The following is a 19564-nucleotide window of genomic DNA, read 5'->3' on the forward strand; positions in this document are numbered from 1 at the left end:
GAACAAAACAGGTCAGTAGATAAAATTCTTAATTGCGAATAAATGATGAGTAGATTAAACTCTCAGAGGTCATTCTGAGATTTTTACTACCCTCCCTTGGATCTCTACATTTATAAGGTTTTCTGAGGTCAGTATGTTGTAAATGGTCCCTTGAAGAATGTATAAAAATAATAGGCCAGGGGCGCCTGTATGGCTCAGTCAGTTAAGCATCCAACTCTTCATTTTGGCTCAAGTCATGATGACACGGTTCATGGGATCAAAGCCTGCGTCAGGCTCTCCACGAGCCTGCTTGAGATTCTCTCTCGCTGCCCCTCCCATGCTTGTGCTCTCTCTCTCTCTCTCTCTCTCACTCAAAATAAATTAAAAAAAAATAAACATTTAAAATAAATAAATAAAATATGACACTGCAATATCAAACCTAATGATTGTGCTTATCAATCACCCTTCTTATTTGCCTTTTAAAAAACGGCAAATAATTGTTTACCATAGGTTACCTAGTGCATCACTTCCAGGGTGTTTTGTTTCATGGTGTGCTTATGTTTGGGTCAAAGAAAATCCATTCTATCTACTTTCAGGGAATCTGACACAAGGACTAAAGTTGTCAGTGGCTTTGCCATGCAGCAAGACTGATTTTTAAGCAAACATCATTGATTTTTTTTATATATATAATACAAATACTTTGAACTCCAACTACAAGTTTTCATATAATACTTAAGTATTTGTAAAGCACCAACCACCTAAACATTCATTCAAGCATGGCTTTTAATCTAGTTGGAGAAACCAGATACAAATGCTACCCGGGCATCTGAGTGGCTTAGTTCGTTAAGCAACCAACTAGATTTTGGCTCAGGTTCTGATCTCACGGTTTGTGAGTTTGAGCCCCATGTTGGGCTCTATGCCGACAGCACAGAGTTTGCTTGGGATTCTCTCTCTCCCTCTCTCTCTGACCCTGCCTGCCTCCTTGCGGGCACTCTCTCCCTCTCTCTTAAAATAAATGAATAAGCTTAAAAAAAAATTCTACCAGATACATAGCACTGTCTCAGGCAGTGAATATACAACAGCATGGTACAGGTGACCTATAGGTGCTGTAATAAAAGTAAAAGATCCATGTGTCATGTGATTAATTAGGGAAATATTTGTGGAGGAGGAAAATCTCAAGTATATTATAATTATAAAAAGTATTAAAAATAATTACCCTTTGTTAAAAAAATGTTATGTACTTTATTTTTTATTATTTTAGAGAGAGTGCAAATGAGTGAGGGAGAAGGGCAGAAGGAGTGGCTCAGTGTGGAGCCTAATGCAGGGTTCAATCCCACGACCCTGGGATTATGACCTGAGCCAAAATCATGAGTTGGACACTCAGTCAACTGAGCCACTCAGATGCCCCAATAACTATCCTTCATAATATTATAAAGTATTATAGGAATTGAGCTGGCTGAGAGAGAAAAAATTTCTAGGCGGAGGGAACTATTAAGAATGAAACCAAGTAAAGACATGGGCACAGGAAGGCAAAGGTCATATGTTGGGAACAGTTGGAGAAAGGCCATCCTAGGTGAAAGGAACTTATGAAATCATAAGAGGAGACGACATTTCATAGAAAACCACATGAAAAAGTTCTGAATTAACAAACTAAGGCATCATGAGGGCCATTCACAGAAAAACAAACAGAAGAAAACCACCCCATTCTTGACTATGTTGTAAGGAATCTCCTAAATACAGGCAAAGTAAAAAGTCCAACAGAAGGGTTTAATAAAGCATTTGGATAATATTTCATAAACTTTCTAATTTATACTCTTTTCCTGTGATAACCACTCCTAGAGTCACGATAATAAAAATATTAACAATGACAACAGCTACTTAACATTTACTAAGCATTTAGCAGGTACCCATTCTGTGGCACACTATTCAGAGGTCTCTAGCTGTGTTACCTATTCAAACTATCTCAACACTCTTAGGTAGTTACAATTAATAATCCCTTTTACCCAGTACACTGGGTACACAAAGGCTGCTTAATAATAGTTTCAAGGTGTAAGGACACTCCCTCATCTAAGTGGGGGTTTCCTTGAACTCTAAATGCTATAGTAACAGCATAAGGTTATAGCTCTGTTAAGATGTACAAAAACGTAACAGGAGTAACCGTCATTTCAGCTAGCAAGTTTCTTTTCTTCTCCAAACTACTTTTTGCTCATTTATGAGAGAACTAAAAGCAAACTTTTGGAGTATGATCAACCTGGAGTGAATTCTAATTTGGTGTATTTAGCAATGTACCTGCAATGTACTTAATTTTGCAAGCCTCATCTATAAACTGGGGATAATACTAGTATTTACCTCCCAGGTGAGGATTCATACAAACTGTTTAGCTCTGTACCTGGCGTACAGATACTGTAGCACTGAATAACTATGAGCAGCTGTTCTGGTCTTGGCTCTGGGCGTTCTTAGATGCATTCCTCACCTTCTTCTACACTGTTCTGTATTTCAGGGGGACAAACTCTGAAAACTCCATTTCTCAGGCTTCTGTGTCTGCTGATTTCCGACAATGGTTCAGACAATGGAAGGCACTACGGCAGAAGCCAGAATGTTTCTCTCTCTCTCCACCTCAGGCAGCATTGTAGGCAAAAGCAGAATCTTTTTGTGACTCCAACTTCAGGTAACAGCACCACACTTACCGCCCCCACCACCCGTACCCTGCAACCCCATCCAGTTTCTGTTCCACCTTCTAATGTATAATCCCAGCCTCTGGACTCTGATAAAACTACTTCCTTCCTTGGTCTCCCTGGGAGGATGGGTGGCATCTTCCTGTCTCTTCCATCAATTCTTTTCATTAAATTCCCTCTATTTAAATATTCAGAGTGGTTCTTATGTGGATCCTGAGAAACTTAACAGAAACCCATGGGGGAGGGGAAGAAAAAAAAAAAAAGAGGTTAGAGTGGGAGAGAGCCAAAGCATAAGAGACTGTTAAAAACTGAGAACAAACTGAGGGTTGATGGGGGGGTGGGAGGGAGGGGAGGGTGGGTGATGGGTATTGAGGAGGGCACCTTTTGGGATGAGCACTGGGTGTTGTATGGAAACCAATTTGACAATAAATTTCATATATTAAAAAAAATAAATTAAAAATAAATAAATTAAAAATAAATAACTAAATAAATATTCAGAGTGGTTATATTATTATGGTTGGATCTTTATTGATAAAACAATAAAAAATAGCAACGATGATGATATTGACGAGGTATTTGGGAGACTGAACAGAGATGGTTTCTATGTATTATTTTTTGCAATTTGTTGGTTAAGTGCAGAGATTAGCCAACTTTTTTTTTGGTAAAGGGCCACATACTAAATATTTTAGACTCTTGAGTGTCATTCGGTCTCTGTTGCAGCTACTCAACTGTGCCATTATAGTGTCAAAGAAGCCATGGACAATATATAAACGAACAGTCAGGGCTGTGTTCCAATAAAATTTTATTTAGAAAAAGAGGGGACAGGCCAACTTTGGCCCAGAAGGTGTGATTTGTCAACCCCTTGATTTAGGTGTTAACATAATAGATACATACGTCCAGTATCACTTTGAAGAATAACTAAATTCAGTGATTATTTTTGAGTCAATACAGAATCATATACTTTTGAGAAATGTTAGAATATAAACTATGTTGCTTAACATGCTTAAATCTCCTCTACAATTATTCCCCAAAGTGGTCATACAATCTATATAAGCATCTAACAGAAAAATAAAAAACTTTTCAGGAGCTGCAGTTACTATCAGGTTCTTTCTTACTTTTAGCCCAAATCTGTCCTCCTATAACCTAGGGGTCTTGCTCCTTTCTTCTGGATCTGCAAGGAACAATCTTACCCCTAACTGAAAGGAATCTAGACCTTGATGGCTTTCCTATGGGCACATCATAACCTTATCACTAGTCCTCTTAAAACCAGCCACCAAGAACTGGCCTTAAATGTCTTTCTTCTAAACAGCAAATACATTTATTTGCTTAATATGTGTCACACATGATGTAAGCTCTAGAGATAAAGCAATAGACAAAATAGATTAGGTCCCTGCTTTCATGGAGCTCACTCTAGTTGGAGGTGAGAAAGAAGAAAAATAAAGCAGGGTGAAGGGACTGATAGTGAGGTAGGAGGGAAGTTGTTTTAAAATAGTATTGTCGGAGAAATTCTCTCTTACAAGGTGGCTCTTGAGCAGAGAGTTAAAGGAAACTGAGGGAGTCACCTACATACACATGAGTGAAAATAAACAGTAAATGAAAAGACCCTAAAGCAAGACTGTACTAAGGATGTTCATAGAATAGCAGCGAGGACAGAAGGGCTTAAGGAAACTGTAGTAGACTTTATTCCATGCCTTTCTGCTTCTAGACTATATCAGCTAGTGTTCTGTTTTCCTGATTTCAATGCTTCCTTCAGTGAACGATCTGGATTTGTGTTGATTAGAAATTAGCTCAGTAGGAGTTGTATATTCTTGTTCCAAAGAATCAGAGTGATCAAGGAAAAGAATAATTTCCTAAGGAAAAATTACATACAGTAGATTCTTTTGGTTGTTTTTTTTTTTTTTTTGAATAAAGTGTTTTTTTAATAAAGCCTTTGAGTAAAGCGTTTAAGAAGTAATGCTTTTTACATTACTTAAAGGTAATAAATGCTGACACCATGCAAAAACTCTAACAGAAAACAGTGGGCATAAGCAACCAATTTTTTATGTAAAGCCTGACAGGTTTTCAGCCTCCTGTTGCTAACACTAATCAGGCATCCTCTCCTTCTAAAAAGCAACCAGCAGGACCCCACATAAATCCAGAGGGCAAAGCTGCAGGTCTCAGCATTTTTGATCTTAGTATTTTCAAAGAAATAAAAAAAATTAATATTAGCATCTTTATCAGCACTTTTCTTTCTACAGAGATATGTAACGTTAGAATGTGTTAGCACGTTCTACAGACTATCTTATGCTTCCAATTATACTGATTGTTTAAAAGCATCTTTTTTTGACTAAACTTAATACTTTTTATTGGTACATAAATCTAAAAAAAAATAATTCACTGGGCCATAAAAGTTGCTATAGAAAGAAATCTCAGCTTCCTCTCACAAACTTCATAGTGGCAGTTCTATTACTGAGGTTCTAATCCCAGTTTTGTCCCAAAGAATAGGGTGACCGTGGCAAGTCCCAGAAGCCCTTTGTGCCTTCTCTCTTTCATTTGCAAAATACACTCAAAATGCCATTTAACTTCAAGAGAAATACATCCCAAAATGTCTTGCAAATGAGAAAAATCTGCAAATACTGTGTTATATCTTATGGGTAATATAGTGTGATAAGAAAACCCAGCATGAAAATTCTTTCACCCCTTTCCCATTCTTTTCCCCTTCCTAAAGAAGTTAAGTAGGCTGGCAGGATACAAGGATTCTTACAGCCTCAGGTAAAATTGCAACGTGAGCAAAATTGGCATTTTATTCTTCTATTTCTTTTCTCTATTGCCCTTCTCACCTTCTGCTGCTTTTTCCTTTCTTGCTTCCACACTAAATGCACTTTGGCTTCTTCGCTATCACACCAGACCATACTTCAACACTCCCCAAGTTTAATTCTCTACTCCCTCTCCAGGATAGCAATACACTCTCATATATTCTATACCCTCAATACCAATATACTCTATACCAGTACTCTATTATTTACACCAATATACTCTTATATACTCTATATTAGTTACAGGAGACTACATGCAATTTAGATTCCAGCCCCTTGCTCTACTTAGCAAGTCGTGTATTTGACAATGGGACTGTGAAGAAAGAACACATTTCTATCTGTTCACCCAAACAGGCATCCCTTTCGAAAGCACACAGTGTCACATGGGCTAACAAAGTCCTTGCTTCTACACCCTCTCTTAAAGGTTGCAAACAAGATTCCTGATTTCCTGGTTATCAAGTACTGTATGATTAGCTCACTAAAGTTAAATGTAATGTCCAATGCACACAGTGAATCATCTCAACTAGTTCTGATTCAACCTTCTTATATTTTCTCCCACAAAGATTTCTGATTTTTTTGTAGTTTCACTGTGTATTTACTTTTAAGCAAAAAGAAACAAAAGCCCGATAAACCTATAATGTCCAGACAAACTAGAATCTAGCTGTCATATTTGATACCATAATCTTCTATACAAGTTTTCAAACTTAAAGCTTTTTCTGTATAGCCTGAATTTAATTAAAATGCTATTTGAACATAGCATAACCTTTTCCCTTAAGCCTATTAAAATGTTAGTGATGCAGAGAGCAAAGGCAAAAGAAATGCAGATAAAATTAAATTTCCTTAACTTGCAGCCCATTGACAAATACTTGAGACAGGCAGAGTCTGACATTTCTGCAGGAACTCCCAACCGTCTGAATGTTAATGCCTGGCTAGAGGAAAAAACAACCTTAGCTTAACAATAGCTAGGCCTCCAGGATCCCCTAAGTCTTCTTTTAACTTATGAAAATCCTTTTGGAAACCTCCTTTGTCTCTACCCCTCCCAACTTAAAAGTATATAATTAATAGCTCCTCAGATTCCCAGAGCAGCTCTTTCTGCCCACTGGTCCTGTCCCCGTGTTTTACTAAAAACCACTTTTTTTGCACCAAAAACATCTCAAGAATTCTTTCTTATCTGTCTGCACCTGAACCCTTACATCCAATCACATCATTAGGAAACAAACATTTACTTCGTAATTTTTAAAACATCCCTTTTAGAAACACAATAAACAAGCAAGCTCTATTCTGTGTCTAAAAGCTAGTCCTTATTTTTCAAAACACGATGCACAAGTTCATACTAACCTAAAGAGTAATGACATAGCTCCTATTATTCTTTTGCCATGTATATAATAATATAATAAATATTATATAAAACATTTATAAAAAATGCAGTGTTTGATACATCTCTGTTTTCTAATTATAACTTGGGACATGGTTATAACACTGTTAATGGATCCACTCTGTACCTTGTTATCACTTACCCCACACCTCTCCCTGGGGGCAAGGTCTGTAGGTTCAGAATGTTCTCAGCTATCTGGTTCTGCTGCAGGGTAAGGTTAGACTGGAAGTAAGACAATGTCAAAGGTGACCAAACTCTTTCAGAGAAGCTTACCTTGCCCAACCACCCCCCAAAGGCTCCATCTGTTTGTTATGAGAGCAGTGGATCAATACTTAGACATTCTATGCCTCACTGAATCCCTTCCTTGGTACTAGACTATTGCTCAGCTTTAGTTCCTCATTTAAAAAAAAAAAAAAAAATTGTTTTAGAGATGGGGTGGAGAGGGGCAGAGGGAGACAGAGAGAAAGAGAGGGGAAAGAAAGAGAGAGAGAGAGAGAGAGAGAGAGAGAGAGAATCTTAAGCAGGCTACACACTCAGTGCAGAGCCTGACTCTATCCCAGGACCCTGGGATCATGACCTGAGCCCAAATCAAAATTTGGATACTTGACCGACTGAGCCACCCAAGTGCCCCTAATTTCAAAATACTTAAAAAAAAAAAAACACAAAAACACAGCACTTATTCTTCCTCTTTATAAAAGTGATTTGAAGATTTAATTATATTTGCAAGTACTTCATAATTTTTGTAATCTACTTCGAAACAAAAATGTCTATAATTAATAGCTACACTGTATTGAGTACAGGTTAATTATTAGAAAGTAGCACTGGGTGTTTTACATGTGTTACTTCTTTTAATTCTCAAACAACCCTGTAAGTTTGGTATAATTATGCTCTATTTCTATAGGAATTCCCTGAAGCTTAGGTATTTCAACCAAATAGCAACAAGTGTTACAGTGAGCAATCAAGCTTAATTTGAATCCACATTCCATACTTTCCCCACTACAATTCTACGTTTAAATATAGGCTATATTTTCCACAACCAAAGCAATATCACGTTTGATGACTATAAGCAATGTGTTGAAGAAGAAAAAAATTGCGTGGTACCATGCCCCTCTAGAAAAGCTGAGAAAATACCCAGATACTACACACTATGCTTACATTTTTTTAACAGACCACAGACCACCCTTTTGACACCATAATTTTGTATAGTTTTGATGTATAAGATATAGGAAATGCAATGTTTAAGATGAAAGACAAATATGACTTTCCATCCCAGCCTGCGTGAAGCTTAGGTTTTTCACCAGAGGTTTTACTCCAGTTGTACAGGCCACTTTTAGGCAACCAACCTGAACAGCAGAAACCTGTGTAAAGGAGAAGAGCCCACAGTGCTCCCCAACCCCCTGGCTGAATACAAACAGCCCAATGGGCGACCTACCTCAAAATACCCATAAGCCCTAGCTGACCTAGGGATTGCTTACACCCGGACACAGGTACCAAAAAAGAAAAAAAGAAAAAACTGAAAATCGCGCAAGTTCCATACCTCCTCACCTTCCCCCTTGAACTAGAGCCCCCCAGCACTGCCTAGTGGCAGACAGTATTTGCTTTGCTGTCCTGCCCACACCTCCCTTGGGGTGTATTCAGTAAACTATTTCCTTTGTTCTGCCTTGGGTGAATTCTTTCACTGCCTGCACTGCCAGGCTCCACTTCATCAGGTTGCCCCCCCTGCCCCCCCCCCCCCCCCCCCCCGCCAGTTACATACATTATCAAGCAGACACACAAATCACAAATAAAATAGAACAGGAAGAACAAGCACTTTTTTTTTTTTTTTTTTTTTTTTTTTGGTTTTGGAGAACAGCTAAGCAACACCAGGAAATTCTTTTTTGGAAATGTAGAAAAGTCCTTTTTTATGGCATTATGACCTCCTTAAAATTCTGTTCTTCAAACCCAAGTCTCACAGGGGCCATATCTATTTTCTATTTAGATTAGTTTATGATCTCAAATATTCTATTGCAGTTCCTAGTACAATGGTGAGACCCAATTTCATCCAATTCTATTATGTCTTTAATAAAAATTGGTTTCTCAGTAGTTTCAAGAGGAAAACCACTTTAATTTGTTCCTGCTATAGCTATTGTCTTCATGTACTATTCTGTCCTTGAGGCCTTATATGGATGTCAAAGAAAGCATGTTTGTCTAGCTGCTTCTGAAGGCTTCTGAGGGTGACAGATGATCATGTAGATGCCTAACACATCTTGATGCAGATAATCAGCCTTAGAGTCTAAAGTGTCAGTACCTTTGGTCTCTAAGCTGATTAGGTTGCTGTTGAAACTGGTCAGGCCAATTTTATAGCTGGATACAATTTTCTGACCTATTTTTAAATTTGTAAAGATTGAGATTTTTTTTATAAATTGCCTTTTCTATCTCTGGGGATCTTTTTCTTTGCAACTGGGGTAAATGGGACAGGAAATAATGGAAACATTATTCCTTTTCCACTGGAGAGCTCTTGTCTTTCTACCAGTCCTCTATCCTTCAAATGACTGTGGTGGGAATTAAATCAGCACTGGGGAGAAGTTGTAGCTATCTTGTTTTCATGCTAGCCACTTTTTGAGACTGCTTGGCCTAAAGAGGTTCTTGGTCTTAATTTTTCCTCTAACCTAAGCAAAAAAGAGGACTGTGAGTCTTGCATATTCAATCTGATTCACTAATGTAGAGATCCCTGTAGGAGTATCAAAACTTTAAAATAGTAAAGTGTTCCTTTGTGATGTATCTCCTTTCATCATGGCTACCAGACATTATGAATCTTAGAACTGATAGTGTTAGCCTCTTTATTCAGGTCACTAGGAAACTCAAAGCAAAATGTGTGGCCCATATTAATAAATAGAAAGAATTATGGTACATATTTAAGGTACTAATCCCAGCCTAATATTATTTTCCTTTTCCTTGCGTTTTCTAATTTACTTTAGTTTTCACTTATGATTTTAATGAAGCTAACGCAACTCTAATCAGAGTTATGACTAATAATGATAAATAATTATGATATGTAAAAACACAAGAACTAAGGGGTAATCTATAGTACTAGCTGGCCAATCACAGAAATGAGAAGGTCAAGACTGTTATAAGACATGCGAGACTGATAGGCTATGAGGAACAGGTTGTAAGATCTTAAAAGGGCATAAATTAAACAGCAGAGAGCAAGCTTCAAAGATTCATAAATAGGTGTTGCTACCATTTGACTCCTGATATGATCTCATTTTGGGCAATGATTTGAAAATTCTTCCAGGATCATTTCAATTTATCTTTTGTACCTTATTTAAATCTCAAGTGAGCTCTTGGATCACAAACGGCAAGCCAAAATGCTTACGAATTGTTTCCTAGTTCTTGACTGTCAGATTAATTTTAACTAATTGTAAAGATTTCTCTAATACTGCTTACAATGTCACTAAATTGATGTGCCCAGTATTCAATTATGTTAAATATGTACTAAGGTAGGAGGCTGATCTGATAAAGACAAGTATACTCTGGAATTCCTTAAAATAGGGTAGCTCGCACATAACAGACACCCCCATTATAGAGGGGGAAAAAAAGAACATTAAAACCATTGTATATTTAGAGAAAAGTACCAAGGTTAACATAAAGGATACAAACACAATAGCTCTATAATACCCCCATAGTAACACCCATTCTATGCTTACTGGAACATACTGAGGTCTTGCTTACGTGACTCAGTATTAACTACAATCAATTCACTCTTTAGGATTTATCATGAAATTCTCTTATAGTCTATATAATAGAAACTTTTAGAACAGTTTTTTAAAATATAGAAGTTTCTGCTCTAACATAACACATAAATTCTTGAAAAATCCTCTTTCTGCAAATTTGCATACTAAAAATAATAGGTATATGAGAAAAATAGTGTTAGAAGCAGATAAGTCAAAGACAGAAAACTAACAAAAACAATAAAGATTCTAATGAAATACTAGCACAGTTTAAAAAATGCATGGCAAATTCCTAACAAAGGAATCCTGAAGTAAACATAGGACTTTATCTTCTAGAAAGAAAAAAAAAAGTGAAGTAAGTTAATGTGAAAGGGTTGAGGATGCTAAGTTATAAAGAGAAGAGGCCAATGTACAAAGACCAGGCAGAAACACATAATAAGGAGTTCCATGACAGAGGATGTGGCCAAACTGAGCAAAAAGAAGAATGTGGAATGAATGGTCATCATATACAGTATAAATTGCCTGTACCATTCTGCTGTATCAATGTAGTTTGACTTTGCTGTTGTATCACTTAGTGGCAAAAACTATGCCACAAAATGACTCAATCACTTATGAGCTAATTTGTATTGCAGAGGCAAAGTTGTAACAGAACAGAGTATACCAAAACTTCATTTTTTATTTTTATTTTTTTCAAAGACTGTATTTATTAACTTATTTCTAAATGTTTATTTTTGAGACAGTGCATGTGGGGGAGGGGCAGGGAGAGAGGGGGACAGAGGATCCAAAGTGGGCTCCGTGCTGACAGCAGCGAGCCCGATACAGGGCTTGAATTTACAAACCATGAGGTCATAACCTGAGCTGAAGTTGCAGGCTCAACTTACTGAGACACCCAGGTGCCCTTCAAAGACTACTTTTAAGTAATTTCTATTCCCAATGTGGGACTGAAACTTACAACCCCGAGATCCAATCATATGCTCTACTGACTGAGCCAGCTAGGTGCCCCTCAAAACTTTAAGTCAGCATATTTTTTCTAGATTTATGTTGAAAGAATAAATTCAAAATATCTCAGCAAGCCAACTCACTGCCTAGGAAAAGGAGAAGAACTCTCAGAATGGGAAGAAAATATGGTGAAATTAATGAGTCTGGTACATAGTAAGTGCTCAATAAATGTTATCAGCAGCTACTATCACTACCACTACCACTTCTGTTGCTGCTACTTCACTAGTAAAGATGGAAACTAAAAGAGCACTGAGGCAGACATGTGTGGTGTACCCAGGATCTACACTCTCTACTTTATTGCTAACAGAATTCTAATTTTTGGTCAGGAATCTACCTCTCAGGAAAGGTGACCTTAACCTCATGTTCGGGGCAAATCTGGATTAGTCTAAACTAATTATGGTAATCCCACTGTTTTTGGCCATGACTGGTTCAAAAGTGGGCATGAGGCCTCCAGGCCAATACAACATGAAGTCCATCAGAGGGAGGGCGGGAGGAGCTTTGGGAAAAACTTTCCTTATAAGTACTAAAGAGACACAGGAGCAGTTTATCTCTTCTCTTCCTCTGGATATTGTCAGGGCAGAAGCACTTTAGGTGCTCCGATGCTCCACTTACATTTTGAATTCCCCCTTCTCAAAGAAGACCTTCAGGAATTTCCCTCACTATCTTGTCAGCTCTTTGGGAATTTTAAAGTGATGTTTTAAACAAGTCTTATTCAATAATTTTTTAAAAAGAGTTCTGTCACAATAACTTACTCTATCATTACCAAAAATGGAAATATTCTACCTTTGTTTGCAAAATGATCTAAGACTGATTTGTTTTGAGAATTTTATATATAATTTTTACAATCTTCTTTGTGACAGTTATTTTTCTATTGCATAGCTAGACTGTGTAGCTCAGTGTTGCCTAGTAGAGTTGCCATGAGCAACATATGGCTTTTCAAATATAAATTAATTCAACTTAAAAGTTCTGTTTTTCAGTTACACTAGCCACATTTCAAATGCCCAATAGCTATTTTGGTGAGTAGCTACCAAGCTGCACAATGCATATATAGAATATTTCCATCACTAAAGAAAATTCTCTTGGACAGTGCTGGCTATGTGTTCTGAAAGTTTAAATTTTCACATATTAGATTATGCTTTAAAAATCCCCAGCTTAAAAACTTATGCTCAGATAGCTTTTATAACTTAGATAGCATGAAAATAAATTTCAGTGTGGTAACTGAATTGTCACATATTCTGAACTAGTAGAGTCTTAGATTTATGAAAAAAAATTATTTGTATTTCCATGATATAGACATGTTAACTGTATCATTTGCTGAAAGCTGAAACAGAAGACAAAGCTAATAATAGAAATGTCAAGCCACCAATAGCAGGTTCTACAATTTGAGCATCTCATGTTTATTTATTTTTGAGAAAGAGAGGCAGAGCATGAGTGGGGGAGGGGCAGAGAGAGAGAGGGAGACACAGAATCTGAAGCGGGCTCCAGGCTCTGAGCTGTCAGCACAGAGCCAGATGCGGAGCTTGAACCCACGATCTGCGAGATCATGACCTGAGCCGAAGCCAGATGCTTAACCGACTGAGCCACCCAGGCGCCCCCACGATTTGAGCATTTAAAGGGAAGTTTATGGGTGAAAAGCAACAAGCCTAATATGTCTGGCACAGTTTTTTCCTTTTTCTCTTACTTATCGTACATTATTCATATTACAGTAACTATCTTATTAGAGCCAAAACATGTGCCTGCCCCTACAATCACGTAACAGAAACAGATGTGAATTGAGACATGGGTTTGGCTTTCTCACTCCTGCCTAACACAGTCTGATAGACAGTAGATATGCTTTTTTTCTACCCTGTGTAAAACCTCTGTTCTTCTGAAATTCATGCTATTCATCCAAATCACTATCTGGCTTCATCATTGTTACTAATCCATCGTGGCCATTTTCCTTCATTTATGAAAGGGTCTGGTACCTGCTTCGCAGTCTCACACTACACTCCAAGTTCTAACATCATCGTGAGTGACCTCAACATCCGCATAGAAGACTCCTCAAATTCCCTGGCTTTGAAGATCCTTGAATTCCTTCATCTCTGCCCAAGGTTAGGTAAGCAATCCCTTGGCAGAGTTGTCACCATTGAGAACAGTCTCACTTGTCATATCTGAAATTCAAATGCATTCCAGTCTCTGATCCCCACATCATCTATCTCCCTCCCCCTGTTCTTCCTACTACACTGGTTCTTTGATTTTTATAGATTTTTGAAGTTAGGTCCTTAATTTTCTCCTCTTAGCCATCTTTAGACTCCACTGCGTTTCCCACCAGTGCCCTCAAATTCTTTCTGACTTGTTTATTGCTCTGTTGTAGTCTCACCTTCTCCAATCTATTCTCATCTAGAGGATAAATCAGAGGCTAAGTCCTTGCATGGTGTCTTATTGCCTCAAGATAAAGATCATTTAACCTCTTTAACCTCCAAGCCTTGCACTTACTTTTCCTTCTGCCTAGAATGCTCTCATGGTCACTTTTTTCTTTTCTGGTCTGCTCCTATTTGCCCTTCAGACCTTTACCTTCCTCTGGGAAGAATCCCTTAAATCCTTAATTAGGCTAGTGACAGTTCTATGTGCTTTTAAAGCATTCCATAATTATTCTATCATATCATAGATATGTGATTTTCCTGCAATTAACTGATTTGCTGGGAAATTATAAGACCCTTGAGAGCACAGATTATCATCCTCAGTCTAGAACAGTCTGATATACAGAGGGCACTCAACGACTTGTTGAGTGAATGAATAAATAATGCTGGTAACTTGAAATGGTTATTGTAAATGAAGGTACAAGTAATTGCTTCAAGATGCAAATTTAACATAGAAGTAAATATGATCAATAAGCTACTTTTTGGAAGTATGTATGAGGGGTAATAGAGCAGGGTAAGGAAGATTAGGAGTCCCAGGGTTGTAAGGAGCAGGGAAGGCTACAGTTTTAAATGTGGTATTCAGGCTAGGCCTCATTGAGAAGGTGACAGTTGAATAAAAGTGAGGTAAGGGAGTCATCTATGTAGATATTTTGGGAGAAGAGTCCATAAGATAAAGGAAACAAGCAATGCAAAAGTACTAAAGGCGGGAGCATGCCTGGTGTGTACAAGGAAGGTGGCTAGAGCAGAGCTATTGAGGAGGAAGGAGGAAGAGATTAGTTTAGAAAAGTAATGGAAGGCTAGATTGTATAGTCTTTGCAGGCCTTTGTAAGGACTTTGCATTTAAGTAAAATGGGGAGCCCCTGAAAGGTTTTGAGTAAAGGATATAATCTAACTCACTCAGTTTCTTATATATTGAGAACTGTAGGGAACAAAAGGAGTAATGGCAAATCCACGGAAAAAGCTCTTCAGAGAAATCCAGTGCAAAAAAGAGTGGTAGCAGTGGAGGCAGTGAGAACTAGTCAGATCTAGGATATATCATGAAGGGAAAGCCAGTGCGATTTCCTGAGGGATTGGGTATGAGCTGTGAGAGAATGGAATCAAGAATGACTCAAAAAAAAAAAAAAAAAAAAAAAAAAAAAAAAAAAGAAAGAAAAGAAAAGAAAAGAAAAGAAAGAAAAAAATGGCAGATGGAATTGACATCTGAGATGGGGGAGGTATAGGTATGTGGAAATGTTTTAGAGAGAGCATTTGGGCATGGTAAATATTAGATGTCTATTAAAAGTTTAATCAATGGTAAGATAGGAGTCTGGAATCCATAAAAGAAGTCTGGGCTAAAAATAGAAATTTGAGGGTCAAATGGCATATGAATGCTGTCAAAAATAATGAAACTGGATGAGATCACCAAGGTAAATATTAGTAGTGTACAAAAAAAGGCCAATGACTAGATTCTGGATACCGTAAGAGGTCAGAGAAGAGTAAGAACCAGCGAAGGAGAATGAGAAAAAACAAGTAGGAAAAGAAAAGGACAACCAAAAAGTTGTAGTGTTATGGAAGCCTAGTGACTATCAAGTAAGATGAACACTGAGAACTATTGGACTTAGCAACATGTAAGTCATCTGTGACTTGAAAAGAGCATTTTAAAAAATGTTTTATTTATTTTTGAGAGAGAGAGAGAGAAAGAGAGAGTGCCAGTGGGGGAGGGGCAGAGAGAGGAGACACAGAATTTGAAGCAGGCTCCAGACTCTGAGCTGTCAGCACAGAGCCTGATGTGGGGCTCGAACTCACAAGCTGTGAGATCATGACCTGAGCCAAAGTTGGACACTTAACTGAATGAGCCACCCAGGCACTCCAGACAAGAGCATTTTTAGTAGAATGATGGAGGCAAAAATCTGACAAGAACAATTTTAGGAAAAAATTAGAAGAGGAATTGGATATGGAAGTACATAGTTCTTTTAAGGAGTTTTGTTTCAAAAGGAAGAAAAACATGGGAAAAGAACCGGCAGATTTTTTGTTTTTGTTCTTTTAAGACAGGAGAAATAACAGCGTGTTTGTATGTTTATGGAAAATTCCAGAAGAGATGATATTGGAAAAATATCCACATATTTTGAAATAACCAAGAATTAAGATAGGAATAGAGTTGGAGAGCATGACAGTGAGGAATAGTGTGCAATAGTCTGATGATGTGAAATTAAAAGGTGTGGCTTTCAGATAAGAGGGAGGGAGAATCATCCGAAAGGAGAAATGAAATATAAAAGCATAGTCAATCCACTTTCACTCATTCAAGAGTTAAGGATGAAAACAACTTTAAAAGGTTAAAGTTTATTGTAAGTATCTTTAGAGGACAGCCAGTTTCCATTAGAACAACAAAGTGAAGAGAAGGAAAATTGAGAGACATCGGAATGTAAGGACTTTTGCTGCTGATGGATCTTGAATTCCTAAGGGCACAGAAGTTTCAAAAGTTGGGCAGAGATAGGTAACAGAAGATGTGATATGCGGAACTTTTTGGAATTGGAGGGCAAGACATGAGGAATGATGTGGGAATCTGGGGTTTCTTACAGTGGCAAACACAAAGTAGGATCAAGGGTATAATAAGATTAATCCTGGTGGACTCAGGAAAGATAGTGGGAGCAAAGGTGTGAGTGTTGGGGGAACAAGACATTTTGGGGGGCCTATGACTCTCTCTTAGTACCTATTGGAGAAGATTGTATTTACCCTTCATGCTGGAGTTTTCCCTAGTTCCCTGTTGATGGAATTGCTGGACCTGAGGTTGGTTCCATTCACTATTAACAACTTAAAAAATTCATGTGACCTTCATACACATGGATTTATGATCAAATAGCTTCCAGTTTTAAAAATTTCCCTGCTCTAGGGGAAATGTAAGCTAATTTTTCATAGCAAAGTTTGGTTTTACTTACATCTGTGTTACAGGAGCGATACCGTTTCCTTTCCCCAAGGCAATATTTTCCACCTCCTGAAGGTCTGAAAACACATTTTGTTTAACATGTGAATATATCTGTCTACAGAAAGAGTACATATATTGCTTGACAAAAACATATTAGCATTTATTTTAAGAAAATACAAAATTTGACATTTTATTAGTTATTAAAATAATAGTCATGCTGGTGATTGTTAACAATGATGATTATGGTTGTTGAACATAAAACTTAAGTCAGTTTGCTATGAATAGCTTTTTAAGACTCTTAATTGTCATGATTTACATTAGGAAGAAAATGCAATTAAATAAATTTATTTTCTAATTATCATAGTAAGCAGGTGCTCAGTTCAACACAGTGAGTTTAAAACTCACTTATAATGAAAAGCCATTTGAATCTTATTCAACAAAAGCCATATATAACCTGATGCTATTTGTTCACCACGTAGGAAGTGGCAAGTTTACTATTTTTTCCAAACTACAAACAAGAGCATACTAAATTAGTCTCTGGAAACAGCTGTAGTTCAAAGTAAATAATGCAGAAATGAATTTCTATCTCATTATATGAAGTTTGAAAAATTACATCTCAAAACAAGATGGCTTTGCATTATATAAATACTGCATATGACACTCACATTAAAGAAAAAGTAAGATGCCCAATATTTGATTTACATAAATTAATTTTTAAAGTATTTAACATCAGGTAAAGCCATATGCTATTATTCAGGAATGCTATTTCGAATGGCAAAGCTAACTTCTTTTATAACTATCTGAGTATATTACTTTTTATCATAGAATTTTATAGTTTTGGTTATTAATTACAGTAGCCTGCAGTTGAACTTAGGTAATTATTCTGTACTTGTTTGAGAAAAGATCAAGTATAATTATAATTTTGGCTAACTGGTAATCAATGGAATAAAGTTACATGTTAATATATTTTGAATACCAGAGAATACTGACTCTAAGAAAGAAAAAAAATGGCCCCGTCTAAATCAGCTTGGGAGAAATAGGTTGATCAGACAAAAACAAGGGCGTGGGGATGGTGGTAGCATGACTGATTTATGAGTGGGTGACAGTGAGCTCTGTTTAGCAGGAAGATAATAATGGAAAGAAAGCTGGAGAATGGAAACACAGAAACTAGTGTAAAAGGAAATAATTTCAAGCTGAAAAGAATAAAAGGAAGAAAAGAGATGTTCAGAGGAGGAACCAAAGAGAGGGATCCTGAATTAAAAAGAGAAAATTAAAAATTAAAGCAACTTTTACCCCAGGAAGGAGAAAAAAGCAGAAGTGATATAACGCCATGCTGCACCAAACATTAGTTGGGCAAGGAGGCCTGCAACCTGAGCTCTAGACAAAAATGGGAGCACTTGATATGCAGCAGCTAAGGAGAAGTTTAGTTTCTGGGTGGACAGGAAAGTCCAACTGGGGGACTCTAGTCCACCTGTAATGGGCACTAGCGGGAGGGAGAGGCAATTCAGCTACCAGAGAATACTGATGGGGCTGGCCTTATGCCAGGGGACTCTGACTGGAGAAAAGGAGTGGTGGGAGAGGAGCAGTCCAACCTGCATGAAACAGTCACGGGGAGAAAAGTGGTGGCAGCTCCGGAAGATGATTAATAGGGGCATGTGAATGGAAACTATTTTAACACATGGGCAGTATTCTTTTCATTGTGATTTGTGATGCGAATCAAGGCATTTCAACCCTTGAAGTGCTCTCATTGGTCCTTTTAATACTAATGTAGCAGTAATAATTTTATGTGACATGTGAAAAGACCTTAGGTTTCCTGGGAATAATGGTAATGTAGCTAAGACCAGACCTGGATTCATCCATAATTCAGTAGTTTTTGGAGGAGGAAATCTATCTGATTATTACTAGATTAAAAGTCTGGCTATACCTGGGATAGATACACCATGCTATTCTTTTTTATTTTTAGTTACACAGTAAGGGGGGTGGGGGGAAAAAGAAAGTCTGTCTAACAAGGCTCTTCCACTTCTCTGTGCCTATTGCTTGTTCAGAAGACAAACACTTGGCTCACTAGTGAAACGTTTTTACAGATAACATGTGAAACCACAGCTTTGAATCAATTCCAACTGTGTCTTTTTGTTGGCTCCGGCTTACTTTAGCTACTTACGCTGGACTGTCACAGTGTCTTAGGGATGAGGAGACGCCTCCCCCGCAGGTTCTGCTGCACTCTCCCCATAGTGACCAGGGACCCCAGCCCCCATCTATGCTCTGGGGCCAAGTGCCAAAAGGAACACAATCTCCCTGATAACACCACTGCAAGATTTCACAGAAAACACAGAATTAGCTTTTAGGCAGATAGAGCTATCAGGTTAGAAATACATAAGGGTCCGGCAATGACCAATTACAGGCATTAGCATTCTCCAACAGATAACAGACTGAGAGTTCTTTAACTGTGTTTAGACAATGGCAAAGGTGCATGTGATTTGCAAATTATCTTTAGCTAGGCAATGATTTATACATCTCTAACATGTACCAGGAGTCTAGAAAACCTGACTTTACTTCCTTTTTCCTTATTTCTCTGCCTCCAGAATCCTAGTGTTTCTCATTAAAGAGACCTCAAAAGTATTTTTTAAGATATTTTAGTATTAAATTTTTTTTCTTTTTATTCCACTATTATTAGACTCATGGAATGATAACGCAATATGGAAAGTTCCCCAGTAAGGAATTTTTATGATG

At 37.5% G+C, this 19564-nt stretch overlaps 1 protein-coding gene across 1 annotated transcript in view; it reads right to left on the reverse strand.

The window, feature by feature from the left end:
- The window catches only part of ADAMTS6 (ADAM metallopeptidase with thrombospondin type 1 motif 6), a 295715-nt gene that overhangs the window by 76067 nt on the left and 200084 nt on the right, over window positions 1-19564 (reverse strand). Inside the window, exons 12-13 of the mRNA XM_042940219.1 lie at window positions 18996-19141; window positions 16848-16911 (exon numbers count right to left, since the gene is read on the reverse strand). Of these exons, the coding sequence (XP_042796153.1) occupies window positions 16848-16911; window positions 18996-19141 (210 nt within the window). The remainder of the gene's footprint in view (window positions 1-16847; window positions 16912-18995; window positions 19142-19564) is intronic.

Source organism: Panthera leo, chromosome A1 (assembly GCF_018350215.1).
Source record: "Panthera leo isolate Ple1 chromosome A1, P.leo_Ple1_pat1.1, whole genome shotgun sequence".
NCBI classification, from domain to species: domain Eukaryota; kingdom Metazoa; phylum Chordata; class Mammalia; order Carnivora; family Felidae; genus Panthera; species Panthera leo.